Source organism: Canis aureus, chromosome 14 (assembly GCF_053574225.1).
Source record: "Canis aureus isolate CA01 chromosome 14, VMU_Caureus_v.1.0, whole genome shotgun sequence".
Lineage (NCBI taxonomy): Eukaryota > Metazoa > Chordata > Mammalia > Carnivora > Canidae > Canis > Canis aureus.
This window is the reverse complement of record NC_135624.1, coordinates 30,065,547-30,085,294: the sequence shown is the minus strand read 5'-3', so window position 1 is coordinate 30,085,294 and position 19,748 is coordinate 30,065,547. Positions and strand designations below refer to the sequence as shown.

The 19,748-nt window shown below is 38.4% G+C and overlaps 1 protein-coding gene, 1 long non-coding RNA gene and 1 pseudogene across 17 annotated transcripts in view; 1 reads left to right on the top strand and 2 right to left on the bottom strand.

The window, feature by feature from the left end:
• The window catches only part of CYRIB (CYFIP related Rac1 interactor B), a 147,877-nt gene that overhangs the window by 87,762 nt on the left and 40,367 nt on the right, over positions 1-19,748 (top strand). For all 13 annotated transcript variants that reach the window (XM_077847260.1, XM_077847253.1, XM_077847258.1 and 10 more), the window contains one exon: positions 8,559-8,597. Coding sequence is in view for 2 of the 13 variants with exons in the window: in XM_077847262.1 (XP_077703388.1) it covers positions 8,559-8,597 (39 nt within the window). In the remaining 11 variants the exon portion in view is untranslated. The remainder of the gene's footprint in view (positions 1-8,558; positions 8,598-19,748) is intronic.
• LOC144283323 (SERPINE1 mRNA-binding protein 1 pseudogene) lies at positions 1,554-3,167 on the bottom strand (annotated as a pseudogene).
• LOC144283325 (uncharacterized) lies at positions 5,463-18,460 on the bottom strand. Of its 4 annotated transcripts, none has more exons than XR_013351851.1 (6): positions 18,370-18,434; positions 9,680-9,806; positions 9,311-9,413; positions 7,430-7,624; positions 6,192-6,248; positions 5,463-5,701 (listed from the first exon to the last, which is right to left on the bottom strand). It is a non-coding gene; the product is annotated as an uncharacterized LOC144283325 (long non-coding RNA). The 4 variants fall into 4 exon arrangements; XR_013351850.1 differs by lacking the exon at positions 9,311-9,413 and adding an exon at positions 12,002-12,140 and having other exon boundaries at positions 18,370-18,411; XR_013351849.1 differs by lacking the exon at positions 9,311-9,413.

The following is a 19,748-nucleotide window of genomic DNA, read 5'->3' as shown; positions in this document are numbered from 1 at the left end:
GAGTTTGGCTTCCAGTGTTACTTCCGGTTTTTTGCTGCACTTTTATCTTTGTTGGCAAGTTCCCTCATTTGCTTATCCATTTTTCTAAAATGCCACTGTGGGTTTGTCACTAGGAAACAAGGAGGTAACACCAGTGACACACTTTGTAGTCTGTGCATGACCTGAGTAACAGATGTTTAGTGAACAATCACTGGTAGACTTGAAGGAAATGATGTAGTTGGTCACTAATAATGATGTAAAAGATGGGAGAAAATGATAAAACTTATAAAGCATACTGTATTTATGCTATTTTCATCTTTCATTACATTTTAAAGAGACTAGACATTTTAGAAAAAACATATGGGTATGGTTTATAAAATGATGATGATCATTACAGAAGCATTACATTTACAGAGTATTTATTGTGTGTCAGGGTCTCCTTTAAGTGCTACCCATACAGAAGTAATCATGGCATAAGAAAACCTAGAAGCCTGAGATTTGTATTCACTTATTTGAGTTCCAGTGTGTATCAGACATGGATATTATGTGTACTGTGCTTGAGAATGTCAAATTAGATACTCTTGTAATTCTAATGTTAGTAAGAGAAATAATGACCATGTTCAGTAAAACTGACATTTCTGTTAATCTTCACATAATCTTTGAGATTATTTTTGCTCTTTTACAAATAAGGAAAACTGATGCTTAGATAACTTAAGTAATTGGAAATCTGATTTTACAAATAAAACCACTGCCCAAAGAACCTACTAATTAAATAAGTGGAAACTCAGCCCAGGTTTATATTATTTCAGAATCAGTGCTTTAACCACTTTGCTTATATTTATTTCCTTTTTATTATTAGGGAATATAAAAGTTTTTTTAATGTAAATGTTTACTGTTTCCTTGCTTTTACAAATTATGTTATTTCCTCTTGACATTAATGTATATTAATATACATTAATATTTTATGTGAAAATTAAACATTAAAATATTTTGGATTTCCTTTAATTTTTATATGATTTGACTCTATGTTCCCGCTTGAAATTTCTTTTTCTTTTCTTTTTTTTTTTTTTTTTTAAGATTTTATTTATTCATGAGAAACACAGGGAAAGAGAGAGGCAGAGACACAGCAGAGGGAGAAGCAGGCTCCATGCAGGGAGCCTGACGTGGGACTCAGTCCCGGGTCTCCAGGATCACACCCCAGGCTGCAGGCGGCGCTAAACCGCTGCGCCACCGGGGCTGCCCCCGCTTTAAATTTCTTTCTTTCTTTTTTTTTAAATTTGTTCAAGTACTGATATTTCTGTATATAAATATTTAGCATATATAACAGCTATCATGAGAAGTGAAAAAAAGATTTTCCCCAGAAATGAAAATATTAAAACTAAGTTAAAATACATATAGTATTAGTATTCCACACAGCATGAAATTTGACAAATCAAAGTTTACATGACCCAGCTGACCATGTGTGAAAATGCAAAGCAGGTATTAAAACTGATATTATGTCCAATATTTAAAACCAGTTTGTAATTGGGAGAACATCTAAATCCTTAATTAAAAAACACAAATGAAGTGAAAGCTTTAAACTGGTACACACTGTTCACACCTATATTTCAAGTTTGGAAATGCATATTTGCAAGCAGCAATACAAAAGTATTCATGAAGAATGCATAATCTCTGAAAATTATGAAAACATCCCTGCTACCAATACATTTCTAAATACAAAACTGACTACCATATTGTTACTTCTGTGTAGCGAGAGAAGTTCATTTTCAAAACAGATAAAATTCAGTCTTTAGGTGTGAATGGTATGAATAACAGTCTTTTTTTTTTTTTTTTTTTTTTTTTAATTCTTAAGTCGTTTGGGATCCTTAAGCATGCAAAACCTCAGATGGGATGGGTCCACAAAGGAACCAGGGTTGTCTTATGGCTTCCAGTTAAGCCAGAGCTGGGAATGCCTCAGGGTCATCTACATCAGAAGCAGAAGCACTTGATTTGTCAGTTCTACTGCCACGGTTTGGACGTCCACCTCGCCCACGGCCACCTCGTCCTCGCCTGCCACCACGTCCTGGGCGGCCAAGGTCTCCAAAATTGATCTCCAGCTGAGATGTTATATCATTTGCTGGCTTCCGGAAATGATGGTCCATAACTGAATCTTCAGCATGAGCCTCTTCACTCTTTGATTTATGAAGAACAAATCCCTTCTTCCACTGCCCATCAGCACCTTCATTTGGTTTTCGGATATTAAATTCTACTTTTGCCCGATCCTTATTTTGAATAGCTTTCCACTCATCCAAAGTCATTTCTTTGGACCCTCTTCCTTTACTTCTTCAACTTCGTTCTCCTTATTTTCAGTGTCTGCAACTGGATGTTCTTCACCTTCAGGTGTTTCCTCAGTCACATTTGATTGATCCAAGTCAGTTAATTCATCTTTGACAGTTCCCCAGTTATGAGATCCGCTACCTCCACGTTTGTCCTCATGCTTCTGGCCAGATCAATCACTTCCACTATGCCTATCAAATTCACGTTTGCCACGAGAATCAAATCCATCTCCTCGGCCCATTCCACGTCCGCGGCCTCCTCAACCTCTTCCAAGACCACCACGGCCTCGAATAGGCCGGTCAATAATCGGTCTATCAACTGAAAATTCTCCTCCTTCACCCTTTTCTTCAAGTGGCTTTTCAAATCGTCGTTCACGAGGTGGTCCCCTTTCTGGTCTCCTATCAATTATTTTCCCTTCACTCTGCAGTTGTTAATCAGGTCTTCTTCCAACACGTCTTATTCCTTCTTTCTTAAGCGCCACGGGCGGCTGCGTCTCCTCTTTCTTGTCAGCCACGCCAACGTTTGGGGGGCAGCGGGTTCTTGTGGTCTTTCTGGGACTCTTTATGCAGCTGTTTGCCTGCCGCGTTGGAGTTGGTCTGGGCTGCGGCCTGAGCTGTGCTCTTGGCCCCAGGGCCCCCAACACTGCCCCTGCCGGCTTCTTTTTTCTTGTTCTCTGCTGCCTTCAACACCTCAAAGGGGTCCGATTCGTCGTCAAATAACTGGTCGAATCGGTTGGTGACCACGCAGCTGAAGCCTTCCTGTAAGTGCCCAGGCATGATGGTGGCTCGGCGGCGCGTTCCTCCACGGATTGCAGCGGGCCGCGCCGAGCCAAGAGCGCCTGCTTCAGCTCTTCCCACAAGATGGCCGGGCCGAGAGAGCCCGCTTTAAATTTCTTACTGTGCTTCAGATTACTCTTTTAAAGATAAGGTGTTATTTTTGAGTGGGTTTTTTGTTTGTTTGTTTTTCTTGAGATTTAGTTTTGAGAAAATGCACTCTTATCCACCTAGAATATAGGCTGAGATGGTTGTATCTCAGTTTTTTTTTTTTTTCTTCTTCTAAGATTTTAGTTATTTATTCATGAGAGAGACAGGGAGAGGAAGAAGCAGGCTCTATGCAGGGAGCTCGACGTGGGACTCTCTCCCAGGTCTCCAAGATCAGGCCCTGGGCTGAAGGTGGCACTAAACTGCTGAGCCACCTGGGCTGCCCTGTATCTCAGTTTTTAATGGGATGATTTCTTTTTGTTTGTTTGTTTTTTTTAAGATTTTATTCATTCATGAGAGACAGAGAGAGAGAGAGGCAGAGATACAGGCAGAGGGAGAAACAGGCTCCACGCAGGGAGCCCGATGTGGGACTCAATCCCAGGTCTCCAGGATCAGGCCCTGGGCTGAAGGGCGGCGCTAAACCACTAAACCACCCGGGCTGCCCAATGGGATGATTTCAATACCATTTATTAAATAAAGTTTTCTTTATTGCCCTATAATGATTACTTTATACATTCCTCATCTGGAATATTCTCTTTCAACCTTCTTCCTCTTTTTCCTGCTTGTCCAAATCCTATCCATTCTTCAAATCTATCTCAACTACCAGGGCTTCATAAAATCTTTCCTAATACCTGATTTCCATCCTCTACCCCTAGCTGAGATAACTTCTTTTTTTTTTTTTTTTTGAGATACCTTCTTTTAATTGCCGCAGCTCTATATGTAGATATTTCTCATGATACCTCATTTTTACCTCGAATGTTTTAATTGCTGCAGTAAGAGGAGGTGCTTCTAGAGAGCACAATCTTTTTCATCCTAGCGTCTCCTCGGATATTTATTTTGGTACTGTACATACACACACGACTTTCCATTAAGTATTTGGTGTGTGTGTGTTTTAAAGATTTTATTTACTTATTCATGAGAGACACAGAATGAGAGAGGCAGAGACACAGGCAGAAGGAAAAGCAGGCTCCACGCGGGGAGCCCCGACGTGGGACTTGATCTCGGGTCTCCAGTATCATACCCTGGGCTGAAGGCAGCACTAAACCGCTGAGCCACCCAGGCTGCCCTGGTGTGTGTTTTCTTTACATTTACGTACAATTGGAACATTGTGATTTCTCTGTTCTCTTCCCCTGACTATATATCTGTATCAGTTCCACACAATTTTAATTATAAATGTGTAGGACTGGTTCTTTTCTTCTGTTTTTTTAAAGTTTTTCGTAGACTTGCATGTTTCTTTTTTTCTCAAATGGATGTGGAATAACTTTGTCAAGTTTTTAAAGTTTACTAAGGGGGTGTCTGGGTGGCTCAGTTGGTTAAGCAGCTGCTTCAGCTTAGGTCATGATCCTGGGATTGTGGGACTGAGCCGTAGGTCTGTTGGGCTCCCTGCTTAGCAGGGAGTCTACTTCTCCCTCTCTGTTTGCCCCTCTCCCCAGCTCATGTGTGCTCTCCCTCTCTCAAATAAAATCTTTATTTTTTTAAAGATTTATTTATTTATTTATGATAGAGAGACAGAGACACAGGAGGAGGGAGAAGCAGGCTCCATGCCAGGAGCCCAACGTGGGACCTGATCCCGGGACTCCAGGATCGCGCCCTGGGCCAAAGGCAGGCGCCAAACCGCTGAGCCACCCAGGGGTCCCCTCAAATAAAATCTTTAAAAAAAAACTTACTGAGATTTTTGCTGAAATTATATAATAATGCACTTCCATAATACTGTGTGATCTGGGAACGTGGTTAATAGGCCCTTTAATTCAAGTGCTCTTTTTCTGTTTCTCTGATGGCTCTAAGATTGCCTTGTGTATGTCAAGGGGAGCTTAAACAAATGGAATTGAATTAGATTTTATCATGTACCCTAATGAAGGAGGAATGCAGTGTAGGGTTGCATAACCAGTTAGATGTATGTATCATTTGAAATGCTGCAAAGCTGCAAATGTGGTTGACAGAAGTCATAGCTTTTATGTTTTGCTGGAGGCAAAGGAATTTTAACACTTACTGAAGAACCTCTAGGTTTGAGTTAGAACCTCTAGGTTTGCGGGTTTTTAGACGCCTGGATTATCCAATTTACATATTATCTAATATTCACTACTTATGACCTGATACTTGATTTCTAAGGGTAGAAACAATTACAAGTGGTTTTTCTTGATTTATTGATTTATTAAGAATTAGAGTGAATAGAATTTTTCCCCGTGGTTATAAGCAAGTGGCACTGGTTTTCCTCCTCTAGTTTATGAGAGTGGCCAGCCAAGCCACTTGTTTTGTTTATTTCTGGGTGGCTTAGGTCTGCCTTAGGGAAGGAAGTTTGTTTTTGGCAGAGAAAGCAAAAATGTGTTTATTCATTCCACTTGTAGTAACATTGATCCAAGAGGAGCTTTTGAGGAAAACCAGGATGGTTAGGCTTTGAACATAAATAGCTTCCATTCATCTCCTACCTGATAGAAAAAAAAGGAAAAGATTAGAATTAATAATATATAAATTATAGACAAGTCCTAAAGCAGGAGTTGCAAATTGCTGTTTATCAAACAAAATCCTCAGGCTGTTTCTTTTGGCCTATTGGTTATTTCTAAAGCTTAATTAGTTGATAACATCTAAAAATTGTTTTACATGAATATTCAGCCCCGGATTACGGGCATTTTTAGCATGGGTGTTAATAGCCATGGTACTTCTTAGATTAAGCATAGGCATTTGCCCTAGTTAGCACTTCTAATATGGCTCCACCCAACCCAGATGCATTTAACTTTGCAGCCCTTGGAGGCTTTTGAATTAAGAAGTAATAGTACACCTATAACTGCTAATGCAGCTGAACCCTCCACTTTAAGTTAATAGGAGCTAGAATAGTAGATGTGAAAATTGTACGTAGAGCTGTAGTGGAATTTGGAATGTATGAGAGAAGGTAGTTGGAGAGGAATCCAAAGTTTTTACCTGAACAACTGAAGGATAGAGATGCCATCAACTGAGTTGAGTGAGACTAGGTAAATCCTGTTTGGGGAGGGAAAGTGACTTAGTTTAGTTTTGACATGTTAAGTTTGAGCTATTAAAACATCCTAGAGGAGATACTGAGTAGGCAGTGGCTATGAGAGTAGGGAGTTGGAGAGAAATGTCTAGACTAGAAAAGTAAATTTGAGGTACATAATTGATATATAAAGCCATGAGATGGAATGAAATCACAAAGGGAGTTGAGGACCCAGGACTGAAGCCCTGGGCACATCAGCATTTGAGGATTTGAGAGAAGTTCAGCAACAGATTATTAAAGAGCATCTAGTAAGTTAGAACAAAAAGGGAAGAAGTATGGTGTCCCAGAGTATCCTGATCTGGTTTCATACCAGAAGCAGAGCTGGAGACAGGCTTTTTATGCAGATAATTTACTGGAGAACTGGGGTACATGAAACAGGGAGGAAGGAAAGTCCGTGCAAGGGTCTCTTATTGACCTGGTCACATCTGTGAGTACCTGGGGCTTGATCCAGAGGAAGTCTTCTGAAAAGACATGAAGAATATGCTCTGGGTGGAAAGGAGGGGGTATTTATCTACCAGATCCTATTCCTCAGTGGTCAGGGTTGCTCATAGGGTATTGATAGTAACATCTCCACACTTCCAGGTCAGAGTTCGTAGGTCTCAGGATGGCTGAAGAGTACCTGTTAAGCATCTCTTAGAGCAAAGCCTGAGAGCAGAAAGTGCACCTGTAGTGCAGCTAGGGAGGTACCTCAGTTGGAGTGAAAAGGTGAGGTGGTGCGCAGGAGGTGCCTCATTCAGGCTCGTATCCTCCATTAAGTACTTGCTGTTTAGTCCAGTCTTCTGTACAGTTTTCAAGATTGTGGCTGGCCACAATCTCTACATTAGACTTATAATAGGAGGGTTAATGGAATAATGTTCATTTTTACAGTCCTTTACCTCTCATTCTAGATTACCCTTACTTTGAACCGTCACTTGAACAGGTCGAGGCATTGTCCTGGTTCAGTGACACAGACCTTCTCTAAGGGATCAATGCCTGTAGTTGATTTCTCCTTGTCGGGTCATGATTGTTGCAGCTGCTCATTTACAGTTGTTCCTGAGCATGGCGCCCCCACTCGAATCCCCTAGGTTCTGGATAGGGACAGAGCTTGTCCCCATTGTGTGAAAGCAGCCATTAAGTTCTCAGGTTAGGGTCACTTTGCAGGACTCACCAATATGGTAGCTCTTAACTTAGCATGGTGGTCCAGTAAGGAGTCCCAGATAACCAGTTATCATTGCCTCAGAATACTTCTGTGTTTTCTGGCAGAAACCACTTTTCTCTTCCCCCACTAACAGAATTTCTAATCCAGTGGACCTGAAGGTTGTCAATCCTATTTCCATCTGTTGGGTTTTTCTTTTCTTTTAATCTGTCAGAGACACAATGCCACATTTCAGCCTTTAGAAAATGATGTAGTGTCTGATCACTTACCTTCTTGGAAGGTAATACCTTATCTCCTCTAAATGTTACTAAGCACATAGAAGTTTTATGTGTGGTGCTAAGTCCAGGGCTCTGGTCATAGAATAAACAATTAGGGAAAGAAATTTTTACATAAAGATGAGTACTTGCATTAGTCACATGTGTCCCCCCACTGTATGTGAACTCAGCTGGTTTGCTGTAGTGCTATAGTTGGTTGCTCTTAGTTGTAAAGTTAGAGTAAAGTCATTCTGAAGATTTAATTTTACCTAAAATGTTTCAGGATTTGAAATAATAAAACCAGTCCTATAGAGGACTTCGTGGTTCACTTGAGTTTTGCCACATGTGCCTCTGGCAAGTAATAAGTTATTGTCGTGAAGTATAAGGACCTTAGTACCTTTAGTAAAACATTTTTTTAATACATTGAAAAGAACATAAACTATGATAATAGTATAGAACTATATCTCTTTTGGTAATTTTAGGCCCCTGTTACAAGAATAAAGATGAATTGCTAATGTTCTTCTCTTGCTGTCTTCTGCTTCATAAGAAATGATGAGAACTATGTACTTCTCTTGATACAGATTGTAGACTTTGAGTGTCTTAAGGATGGCAATTTGGGTGTCAAGTCTGTTGGTATTTCCCAGGGCTTGATATAATGACTACTCCTGGTAGGTTTTCTATAAATGGTTGTTGATTTAATTCAAGGCAGTATATGTACATACATAAGCACACATACACACACACACACAAACACATGTGTTGTAGCATATATATGTTATATGCAATGACATTCCTAAATTTCATTAAAGTCAGTTTTAATAAAATTGAACATGTTTTAAAGTATAATAATGTTTTAGACTTTTTTCCTTTTTTCTTTCTTCAAACAGATAGAAGGACAAGAACAGAATCACCAGCACTGGCTGAAGGTAAATATGTCTTTGGGGGAAATGATAATTCAGATACAAGTGAAAAATTATGATTTAAATAAAAAACTACATTGGCTCAACATAATTAAGGAAGATATTCTGTATATAATATTGACCTGCTAAAAGTATCTTTAGGGGATACCCTATGCTGTTTAGTTTCATAGAATAGGAAGTAGTGGGGAAAATGTAAATTAATTTTTTTACAGCTTTCTTTCAGTAGTAGAGGTATGTGTTTTGTTTTTTTAATTCCCTTTTAAGTCATTTTAGTTATCACCAGTATAGTTAATCAGGAAAGGTCTAACCCATAATTCTAGTGGCTTAATATATATATATATGCTAGAAAGGAAGACACTTGTACATGCTTTCTTCTTGAATAAGAATTCTACCTGTTATTGTTTGAGGTCCTTGTGAAAAAGTCTTGGAAGTAAAGAACACAACAGCCACCACAAAAGTTACTGATACAGGAGTTCTGAGTGCTTACACATGTATAATCTTGTAATTTTTAAAATTTTAATAAGTTAATAGGTATTTGAAAATGTAATTTTTCTGTAGACATACTTTGTGTTCTTCAAGTAAAAATGATCAACTTAAGATCTCTTTCTGTGCTCTTCCTAATCATAAACAGATATTTACATTTCAAAACTTGCCTGTCATTGTACTAGAACTAATAAGACAGTTATCATAATGGTCTTTTGAAATTGTAATTATCTCACCTACTCTGTGTATGTTACAGTGCGGGAGTTCTCAGCCTTTTTTTGTGCCATGGACCTCTGGTAATCTGGTGAAGCCTGTGAATCCCTTCCCAGAATAATGATTCTAAAAATGATTCATGATTTTATGAAATAAAATACATGAGATTAAAAAGGAAATTAATGATACTGAAATGTAGCTAACAAATCTTAAAAATACCAGTTTTTGATAGAGAATATATATGCTCACATTAAAGAATAAGGTTTAGCAACAATTCTACTAAATACTGTAATTTTAAATAGTGATAAGTTTGCAATAACTGTAGAATAATATGAAAGTACGTGTGATTTCTATTGATGATAAGTTCATAGGTATTTCTGATACTACTATACTTTTTTGCCTATAATCTTGAAGAAATCTTGAAGAAATCGCAAAACTTCATGTAGAGGTTAATGAAAAGGTTCCCATCCAGATTCACAGGTCACTGAATTCTTTTTCTGGATCCCAGGTTAAGAACTCCTGTTAATGAAAAGTCAGTTAGACCTTTCTTCTTCCATCATATTTGAATAAGTGTAGTTTTTTTTAGTGTTTTGTATAGCTAATCTTTAATAAGTGGAGTTACATAGTGATTTCTTAAGAAATATCCCAATGGGGTAGGCTAGAAGTTCTCAAAAAAGCTTTGAAGAAACTTTGGTTTGCTGGTCAGTAATCACAGAAACAGCAGCATATTCTGTTGAAAAGGAAGTCGAAGATAAGTGGTAAGCTTTCAAGAGTGCCTCCCTTCAAAGAATTCACATTTTATTTCAAGGAATATGAAATTAACATGTAAATAATAAAATACCAGCTCAGAATGCTGAAAGTTTAATGAGAGAAACGTCATAATTAATTTCCACAGGAAGGATGAAAAAATAGTAAGGTCTGATGCTTGTGTTATGGAATCACAGAAAAAAGGTCAAGGCTTATAAAAAGTCATCAGAAGTTTTATAGTTAATTCAGTAGTATGAACTGTACAGTGATCACGTGCCAACCTAAGTTAGGAAGAGCATAGAATGTCATCAACTAAATTTGACAATTAAGTGGTCATTTAGCCACTTGTAGCTGACTACCAATATAAAAGGACTGGCATATCTGTTGAAGCTTGGCTGATAGCAAAAACAGCACTTGAAGGGGATGTAGTGGGACATCTGACTTTGGGATATTTTTTGGTTGTGGCACTTGATTTGTTCCGTCAATGTGATACCCCTAATGCCTGTCTTAAAGATGTTCTCAAAGGCTGCACTGTCCGGATCATTGGATTAAGCCCCACTTTAAAAAAAAAAAAAAAAAAAAAAAACTGATTTGCTGTTTTTGCTTATATAAAATTAGAGAACTGAGCTATATGATTTCAGATCCTCTCACGAACCTTGTATTCTGGGCTGATTTTCTACCTTTTCTGAAACCCTTCAGTTCCTTTCTCTTTCTTCCTACCAGCAACATTTGAAATACGGTAAAAATATTCAAAGTTGTTAAGTGATTTGAACTTCGATGTATTAAATATTGCCCCAGTAAAAGCTATGCAGAACTTTAAAAGCTGTAATAATTAGATTAGTGTACTTAGTTCAGAAATGTTTTTATGATGTATACATTCTGCATTTTGGTCTGCTGGAGTCTGGTTAGCCTTATATGCGATACTGATTTTTAAATGTAGAAAGATTATTCAAGTACATATTTTTAAGATTATGTGATTGCCAGGAAGAGAAAATTTATAGTCTGTTTGATTATGATGAGTCTGGAGGAATTATATTCAAGAGAATGGTTTTAACTGAAGTTCAGGAACAAGGGAAACATTCATGCCCTCCTATAATGTCACTGTATTGAATTCCTTTAGCATACTGGGCTCAAACAGACAAACCTGACAAATGGTAGGGAAATATTTAAGGACATTTCTTAGTTAGCATTTGTCATCATTTTCTAGTCATGTTTCTTCTTTTCTTAAAAATTTTTTTTTCTATGAGAATTTTATTCCTAATTTAGAAATGTTAGTGCTAGAATTGAATTAATTTCTTTCAGGAAGACTTTAAATTTTCTTTACTCTTTTTGGATGAACTATGTGTATTTTCATTTATGACTAAGAAGCAAATGGCAAAATGGTTAGGAACTGTAGGAGCCACATTTGCCTGAGTAAGAATTTTGGCCTCATTGTTTACTGATTAGTTCACCTTGAGATAGTTATTTAATTTTCTGACCTTAAGGTTGCTTAGAAGTAAAATGAAGATTGTAGTGCTAGACAACCTCCAAAATAGTTGAGGATTTTATAATACTGTGTATATAACTTAGGATCATATGTGGCACACAGAAAGAGTTCATTCACTGGTTTTTATTATTTAGTCCTCACAGCATCCAAGGACCTCTGCAAGGTGCTTGGGATACTAAAGTTATGTTAAACTTGGGGCAAGATGGTTCTACACCCTTAGTTCGTTCCTTTAGTCTGTAATGTTTAAGAAGGTCCTTGTGAAAAAAAAAAAAAAAAAAAAAGAAGGTCCTTGTGTTGAATATTCCTAAATAGCCCCTTGTAAACTTCCTTCACTTTCAGAAGCTAAACCCTTGTAATTACTAGACAGGAGATAGCTTGTTTGTAATTTTTTGCATATGTTAGTATATGTATATAATCAATGGGTAACTTTTTTTTTAACCTCAGTTTAATATATTTTAAGGTATTTCAGATATTGGGATACCTGGGTGACTCGGCAGTTGAGCTTCTACTTTTGGCTCAGGGCCGTGATCCCAGGGTTCCAGGATCAAATCCCACATCAGGCTCCCTGCTGGGACCTGCTTCTCCTTCTGCCTATGTCTCTGCCTCTGTCTGTCTCTCTCCTGAATAAATAAATAAAAATCTTTTAAAAAAGAAAAGAGGTATTTCAGGTATCTATTGGGTTGTCAGGTGGCACAGAGACTTGTTTAGTTTTTTTTTTTTTTTTTAAGATTTTATTTATTTATTCATGAGAGACACACAGAGAGAGGCAGAGAATAGGCAGAAGCAGGCTCCCTTAGGAAGCCTGATGTGGGACTCGATCCCAGGACCCCAGGATCACGACCTGAGCCAAAGGCAGATGCTCAACCACTGAGCCACACAGGCATCCTGAGACTGTGTAGTTTAGTTCTCAAAGGCCAGTGAGGAGAAATTTTAAAAGCCACATGGTAGAAAGAGCAAGGTAGCTTTCAGGGGTCTCTTTTATAAGGGTGTTATTTCCATTCATGAGGGCTCCACACTGGTGACCTGCTCACCTCTCAGAGGGTTTAATCACATGGGGTTTTACGATTTCATACATGAATTTTGAGGGGACACAGATGTTCATGTTCTCTTATATTTTTATGTAGAATAGAAAGAGCTGATATATAAAATAGGCTTGATAGCAAAAACCAGATAAGAAGAGATCAAATAATTATAGGTCAGTCTTACTTATGAAATAATCCAAAGTGAAATATTAGACCAAAACTAGAAATATGTATTTTCAAATGATTGTATAGAGTTGATACCAGAAATGCAAGGATGGTTTAGCAGTAGAAAATGTATTCATATATAAACATAGATGGTAAGAATATAATTCATAGATTTAAAAAAATCTATGATAAATATGGATTATGAGAATATAATTCATAAAGTGAATGAAAAAATGGTTGATATTCTAAAGATGGGAGTTCTGCCTCAGAAGGATATGTGTATTCATGTGTGTGTATTTAATGCAAAAATCAAGTCAAAATTCCATTAAGATTTTTGTAGAACTTGTAGAACTTGACAGTTACATGGATGAACAAAGGGCTACTTTTGTAGAGAATCATTACTTAAATGGTAAGCATAGACCACAAAGAAAAATGGATTACATGTGACGGATGGCATCATAAACAAAGTTAAGACTAGGATACTGCAGTGTTATAGATTAGGAGAAAATATTTGCCATGTGTATAAGCATCAAAAGATTGGTACTCAGAATTCCTATCCAGAATTCCTAAATCCCAACTGTAGGGAAGGGTGGTGTATCAGTTGGAGTTGAATTAGGAAAACATACCACCCTGGTGTTTTGAACAGGGAATTTAATACAGAGGATTGGTTATGAAGGTATTAGACTAGAAGAGCAAAGGTGAAGGGGATACCAAAAGCTGCTACCACCACTAGACTGGAACACACAGGCTGTGCTTGCTTCAGCCTCTGACTGGGGCAGTGCATACTGGCCTTACCTCATATGACTGCTCTTAGAGCAACTGCTAGTCTGTCCAGGCCAGAGACAGGAAGCTTCTCTCTCTCCTGCCTTCTCATCTTCCGGTGCCTCCTATTGACATAACCTAACAGCTGGCAAGACTGTTATTTACAGATTCTGGGCCCCAGCAGTACAGAGTACAGTGTATAGAAAGGTAGTTGTGGGAGAGATCCTGAGAAAACAAAAGGCACATGTTACAAAGGATATGAATATACATTTTACAGGTGGCCTATAAACAGGCACACACACACAAAAAATAAATAAACAGAGGCACATTTTTACTGGTAATCAAGAAGATGTAAATTGAAGCATCAGTGAGATATTTCACAATCTAAACATTGAAGCTTGAGGTTTTAGAGGATGGGAGAGAGAGCTTTTACTAGTGGAACAGTGAAGTGTTGGAAGTCCTTTGCAGAGCAATTTGGCACAATCTAGTAAAGTCACAGTTGCCCTGTAATTTCTGGGTTGCCATCCAGTGGAAACTCTTGTACGTGTGCACAAGTATATGTAGTGTGTGAAGCATGCTTTGTTAATAGAGAAAAATTGAAAAGGCATTGTCCTTCAGTTGGTGAATAAGTAAATAAACTGGTTCGTTTGAATCATGGAATACTGTGTAACATCTGAATGAGTCAACATGGATAATTCTATAAAAACACCATTGAGTGAGAAAAGTGATTCTAAGGGAATATGGACAATATATCATTTATGCATATTTGAAAAGCAAAACAGTGCTGCGTTGTTCATACAGACCTTCACGATAAAAATTCTAAAATATGTTTGGAAAGGAAGCATACTTTTAAGATTACCTTTAGGAGATGGGGGAGAGGAAAGTTGGGAGGTTAACTGCACAAAAAGGTAGGGAGACCTCTGAAGCAAATACAGCAAAATGACATTGCTTTATTCTGGGTGGTAGATTATGTGAATATATCTTTTTATGTTTAAATTATTTTCTAATTTAAAGAAATAGAAGACAAGAAGGACTCAAGAATCGGCCCCTCTGGGAAGCCTTTGGTTAGGTGTTCCTTTTTCTATATGTTCATTGTGTTTGCATGCTTCTGTTTGAAGCATGCCATACCACCTTGTCTGGTCTCTTCCACTCATGTGAATTCCTCAGTGCCAAATACTCAGTGTCTGTCATAGTAATTGGCAGACAGGAGCTAAGGCAAGGTGGTTTGATTTAAAACAGCAGCAACCATCACCGGGCACTGCAGACCTCAGCTAGCTGTAGAAGTACTCAGGGTTTTACATTTGCTACAGTTTTTATTTAATGGCTCCTCCACACACTGTCAAATGTGTATTGCAAAGAGGCCAGGCACCTGAATTCCAATCCAATCGTTTTTGTTGGACACCTTTGAATGAGTCACATGTGTTGAGTATCAATTACTTTACACTTAAAAAAAAATTTTTTTTTTTGAGTTTTAAAGAGCTGGGGACGGAACAGAGGGAGAGGAAAAGAGAATCTCAAGCAGACTCCTTGCTGAGTGCAGAGCCAGACATGGGGTTCCATCTCACAGGGCTCCATCTCAAGGACCCTGAGATTCATGACCTGAGCCGAAATCAAGAGTCAGACGCTTAACTGAGCCATCCAGGCACCTCTCTACATTTAATTTTTTTAAAAAATTATTGATACATACAAAAGAATACCTTTATTTGTAAATGCGAAAGTCTAAAAGACTCCCTGAATCCACCAGTAATTAAGCACCTGAAATGTTACCCAGACCTTTGAAGTTGCCTGATCCTAGGTCTCTGTCTCTCTGCAGTGATAACCAGTATCTTAAATTTTGTGTTTATCATTCTCTTGCATTTTTATATAATTTTCTATGGATTTCAAAATAGTGGTACATTTTAAGAAAGTAAATTCACAGTACTATTTCTTGTTTAATCATATTTTTTCAATAAAAAACCTTCTTAATCCTTGTAAAACAGGTAATTTGGGGGTTCAGTGTTTTTTGTTTTGTTTTGTTTTGTTTTTTTAATTCCCATCACCTTTCTGTACATTCTTAAATGTACTTGCTTTGGAGCTTTATATTAGCCCTTCTCATAACCTATGTCTGTACCTGATGTGTAAGGCATTGTAGCAAGAAGCATGTGTTTGATTTCTTGGTTTAACTCTGCAACTCAAGCAGTAATTTGCCTTGGTTTAATTTTTAATGGCTGGAGGCATGGAAGATTACGATTACTAGTAATCTCTGAATCAGACTTGAAGATGCCATGACAATCTGATGTAATACTCATTTATTATGGTTCACTTCCATTTAAAGAATAGTATTGGTATCCTAATTTATTGTATTTATTGCACATGGCCAGGCATCCTAGTGAGACTTTTATGTAAAATCGTGTAAGATTTTTCATTTTAGCATACTAAATCTAAGTGTATCCACTAGATGTCAGCATTAGGAGAGATGTAGGGTAACATATGTAGAATCCTAGCCAGAAGCAATGTGAGAGATTCAGTCTAACAAGTACTGACTTGTGTAAAGTCACATATTTTGTGATAGTCAAGAGTAGAAATCAAGTCTCCCACTTTCCATTCTGTTGTTTGTTTATGTCATATTTTTTTAAGACTGGTAACTGATCTCCATGGAATTATAAGACTTAATATGTTGCTCTGGACTAGTACTAGGGATTTGTGGTGATATTTTAGTACTTTTGTGGTGGCAGTATGGCTGGCCACCCAGTAATACCTGAATCCTGCTTTTCCTCCTTTATATTTTGCAAAGGAAGGAGAATTAAAGGATCACTTTATTATTTGCTACACTGTATCTGATAATGATAGATTAGATATTGTGAGTAAGGTTAAGGATTAAGCTACTCTCCAAACTTCCTATATATCAGTGGGATTTCAACCAAGATAGCAGAAACCTTGCTGGGGTTTTGTATTGTTTTGTTTTTAAGATTTTATTTATTTGAGAAAGAGAGCACACACAGGCACAAGTCGGGAGAGGGGGAGGGAGAGCTGGAGAAGCAGGCTTCCCTCCAAGTAGGGAGCCCCACACAGGGCGATCCCAGAACCTTGAGATTATGAGCTAGGCCGAAGGCAGACACTTAACTGACTGAACCACCCAGGTGCCCCACCTTACTAGGTATCTTAAAAAGGAATTTAACGTGGATTTATTTACACAAATGTTAGAAACATGAGCTTAAAAAAGATGCTGAGGTATGCATGTTGTTACTCATAACACTGCTGACATTAATGCTAAACTGTTTTCCAACACCTCTTCTGATACCAGATGTGTGGGACTTTTTCCCCCACACCAGTCAATTCTCCAACTCTCCAGATACCAACTGGGTGTCCTACAATTCATTTTGATGCTAATTCTTAACTATGTAGAGTTGGTGCCTAGACCTCACAGGTTAAGGGGTTAGTCCCACAAGACTCCCCTCTACTCCATATGCCATTCACAAACCTCAGGTTTCCTGTACATCTGACCATCCAGCTGTGAAGGGGGTACAGGGAGGGGAGGGTTGTTCCCATGACTCCTTCCCCAGGTTTGCTAATCTTCTGTAATGGCTCACAGAACTCAGAGAAACACTTTACTTACACTAGTACCAGTTTATTCTAAAGATTTTATAAAAGGTATGAAGAGGTACATAGCATGAGGTCTGGAAGTGTCCTGAGCATAGGGGCTTCTGCCCCCATGGAATTGGGGTGTGTTCCCTTCCCAATATGTGGATGCATTTACCAACCTGGAATTTCCTGAGACTCCCATCATGGAGGGGTTTTTATTGGAGGTCCCATTACATAGGCATGACTTTCTATAAATCCTTGGCCATTGGTGATCAGTTCTCCAGTCCCCCTCCCCACTTGACAGAGGTCAAGAGGTAGGGCTGAAATCTAAGTATGCCTTGGTATTTGTAGCAACCAGTCCTCATCTTGAAGCAATCTTGGGGACTCATTAAGATAAAGATGCTCCTGTCACCCAGGAAATTCCAAGGGATTTAGGAGCTGTGGGTTAGGCACGGGGAGGGGGTGGTGGTGGTGATAAAGATCAAATACATATTCTATTCTGTCACCTGAGGTAACTGAGATAGTAATGGTAACCATAGGAAGCACCTGTCACTTCTCGAGCTGAGGGCAAAGAAGGGAAGATGTAGGATAGGCAGAATTTAGGCTCGAAAGAGGAACTCTGGAAGACAGGGAGCTCAGATCTCTGGAGGGACCGGGCACCACCGTGCTGATAGGCTTTCTCCAGGAAGCTGGAGCCTAGAGCCATAGCTGGCTCATTTTTATTTTATTTTATTATTTATTATTTATTATTTTCTATTTTTTATTTTAGCTTTAGGAGCACCTAGGTGGCTCAGTTGGTTAAGTGCCTTTGGCTCAGGTCATGACCCCAGGGTTCTGGGATAGACCCCCACATTGGGGCTGAGCAGGGAGCCTGCTTCTTTCTCCCTCCCCCTTTGCCCTTCTGCCTGCATAGGCTCTTTTTGTTTCTATGAAATAAATCAATAAATAAAATATTTATTTTAGAGGTAGAGCATGTGCAGAAGGGAGAGGGGATGGTGGAGGTGGAGCGAGGAGCAGAGGGAGAGAGCAAACTTCCGCACTGAGTGCAGAAGGCAGGGCCGATCCCAGGACTCCGAGATCTTGACCTGCGCCAAAATTAAGAGTCGGACACCCAATCGACTGAGCCACTGAGATACTCCCAAATAGCTAGTAGCTTTTGATGACAGGAAATACTGATAGGACTTGAAAAAAAAGACCTTTTTTCCCCCTCGTTATATTTATTTAAGTAATCTCTACTCTTAACATAGGGCTTGAACTCACAACCCTGAGACCAAGAGTTGCATGCTCTTCCAAATGAGCCAGCCAGATGTTCCCAAAGACAGACCTTCTTTCTTCTCACCTTCCAATTTCTTTGTAGTTGATGGGGCCCAGTGAGAAGCCAGCTGACAAAGTAGTCTAGGAAATAGATTCTTCAGGTTCTTAGTCCCAGCATGACAGAACAATGGACTTGGATGGGGGTGAGCATTAGTAGGTATATAACTGTCACAGTCTACCTTTCTGACCACATGGTATTCATTTATCTTTGTTGATTTAAGTACATTCAGTGCCACCATTTTTATGCTGCCTTTCAGAATTCTAGTTCTTGAATAGTGTATGCTCAGATGGTCTTAGGTAAGAGGGAAAAAGCCCTATGAATGTAGAATCCCAGAGGGGATGCATAGTCTCCTTATTTTACCAAATGCAGTAAAACCAGGAGTGGGGAGAGAATTAATGTCCTGGTAGCTTAGATTTTAAACATGTTTACCACATAAAGATCAGAAAACAGGAGGGGCAAGAGAAAAAGAGAAATCTTGCTTTATGCCATTTGTTGAACAACTATTTGTTGCCCAGTCATTGTCATTGTGCTTAGAACAAAGATCCTGTTCAGCAGCTTCTCTAGTTAGGAGGAAAGAATTGGAGAAGAAGGTACGAGAAAGTTAGAGTATGATAGTGCATTTGTAGTGTAGTCAGTAGAGCAAACAGTATAATGTCAGGATAATTATTATAGATGCTTTATTGGCCGGCTAGCTTGAGTTGGTTATTTCTCTCCATTATAATGGCACTGTAACTGTTGGAGGTCTCCCAGTTTGTGCACGAAGTTAGTATGTTCAGATAATGAACCACTATGTTCCTAAAGTAAGTTGTTAGAAAATAAGAAGGAATTGTGATTCCTCTTCTTTAAATTATTGTGTACCTGATTCTTCAGATAAATGTCACTGGATCTCACCTATTTACAGTTCTTAAATGAATTCAGTAGGTATTTATTGGATATTTACTCTGCACCACATTGAAGATTTACTTTGTGCCTTATATCAGAGATGCATCAAATACACATTTGGCCAGTAAAGTCAGTATTCACCTAAGGCCAAAGCCAAAAATCATCATAGAATATGCTGCTGGGATATATTAATCTGAAAATTTATTGAAATGTAATTATTATGATACTAATTTTGAGTCCAATTTTGAAAGTTTGACATTGTGAAAATATTTTTGTTCTTGCACTATTGTCAGCTGCTCGGTGACTCCTGGAGTCACTTTGCTGTCCATTTGCAATATTAAATCAACATTTGTTTTCAAATAGTGATGATGTAGTTTCATAGAAGTAGTGCTAGAAACAAGACTTAGTGCAGTGTTTGAAGGGGATGATGCTTGAATATTTTTAGAAGATGTGCCAAGTGAGATTGTTGATACCATTTGTGTTTTTTTGAAGTTTCTACTACTTTTTTTGCTTGTACTTGT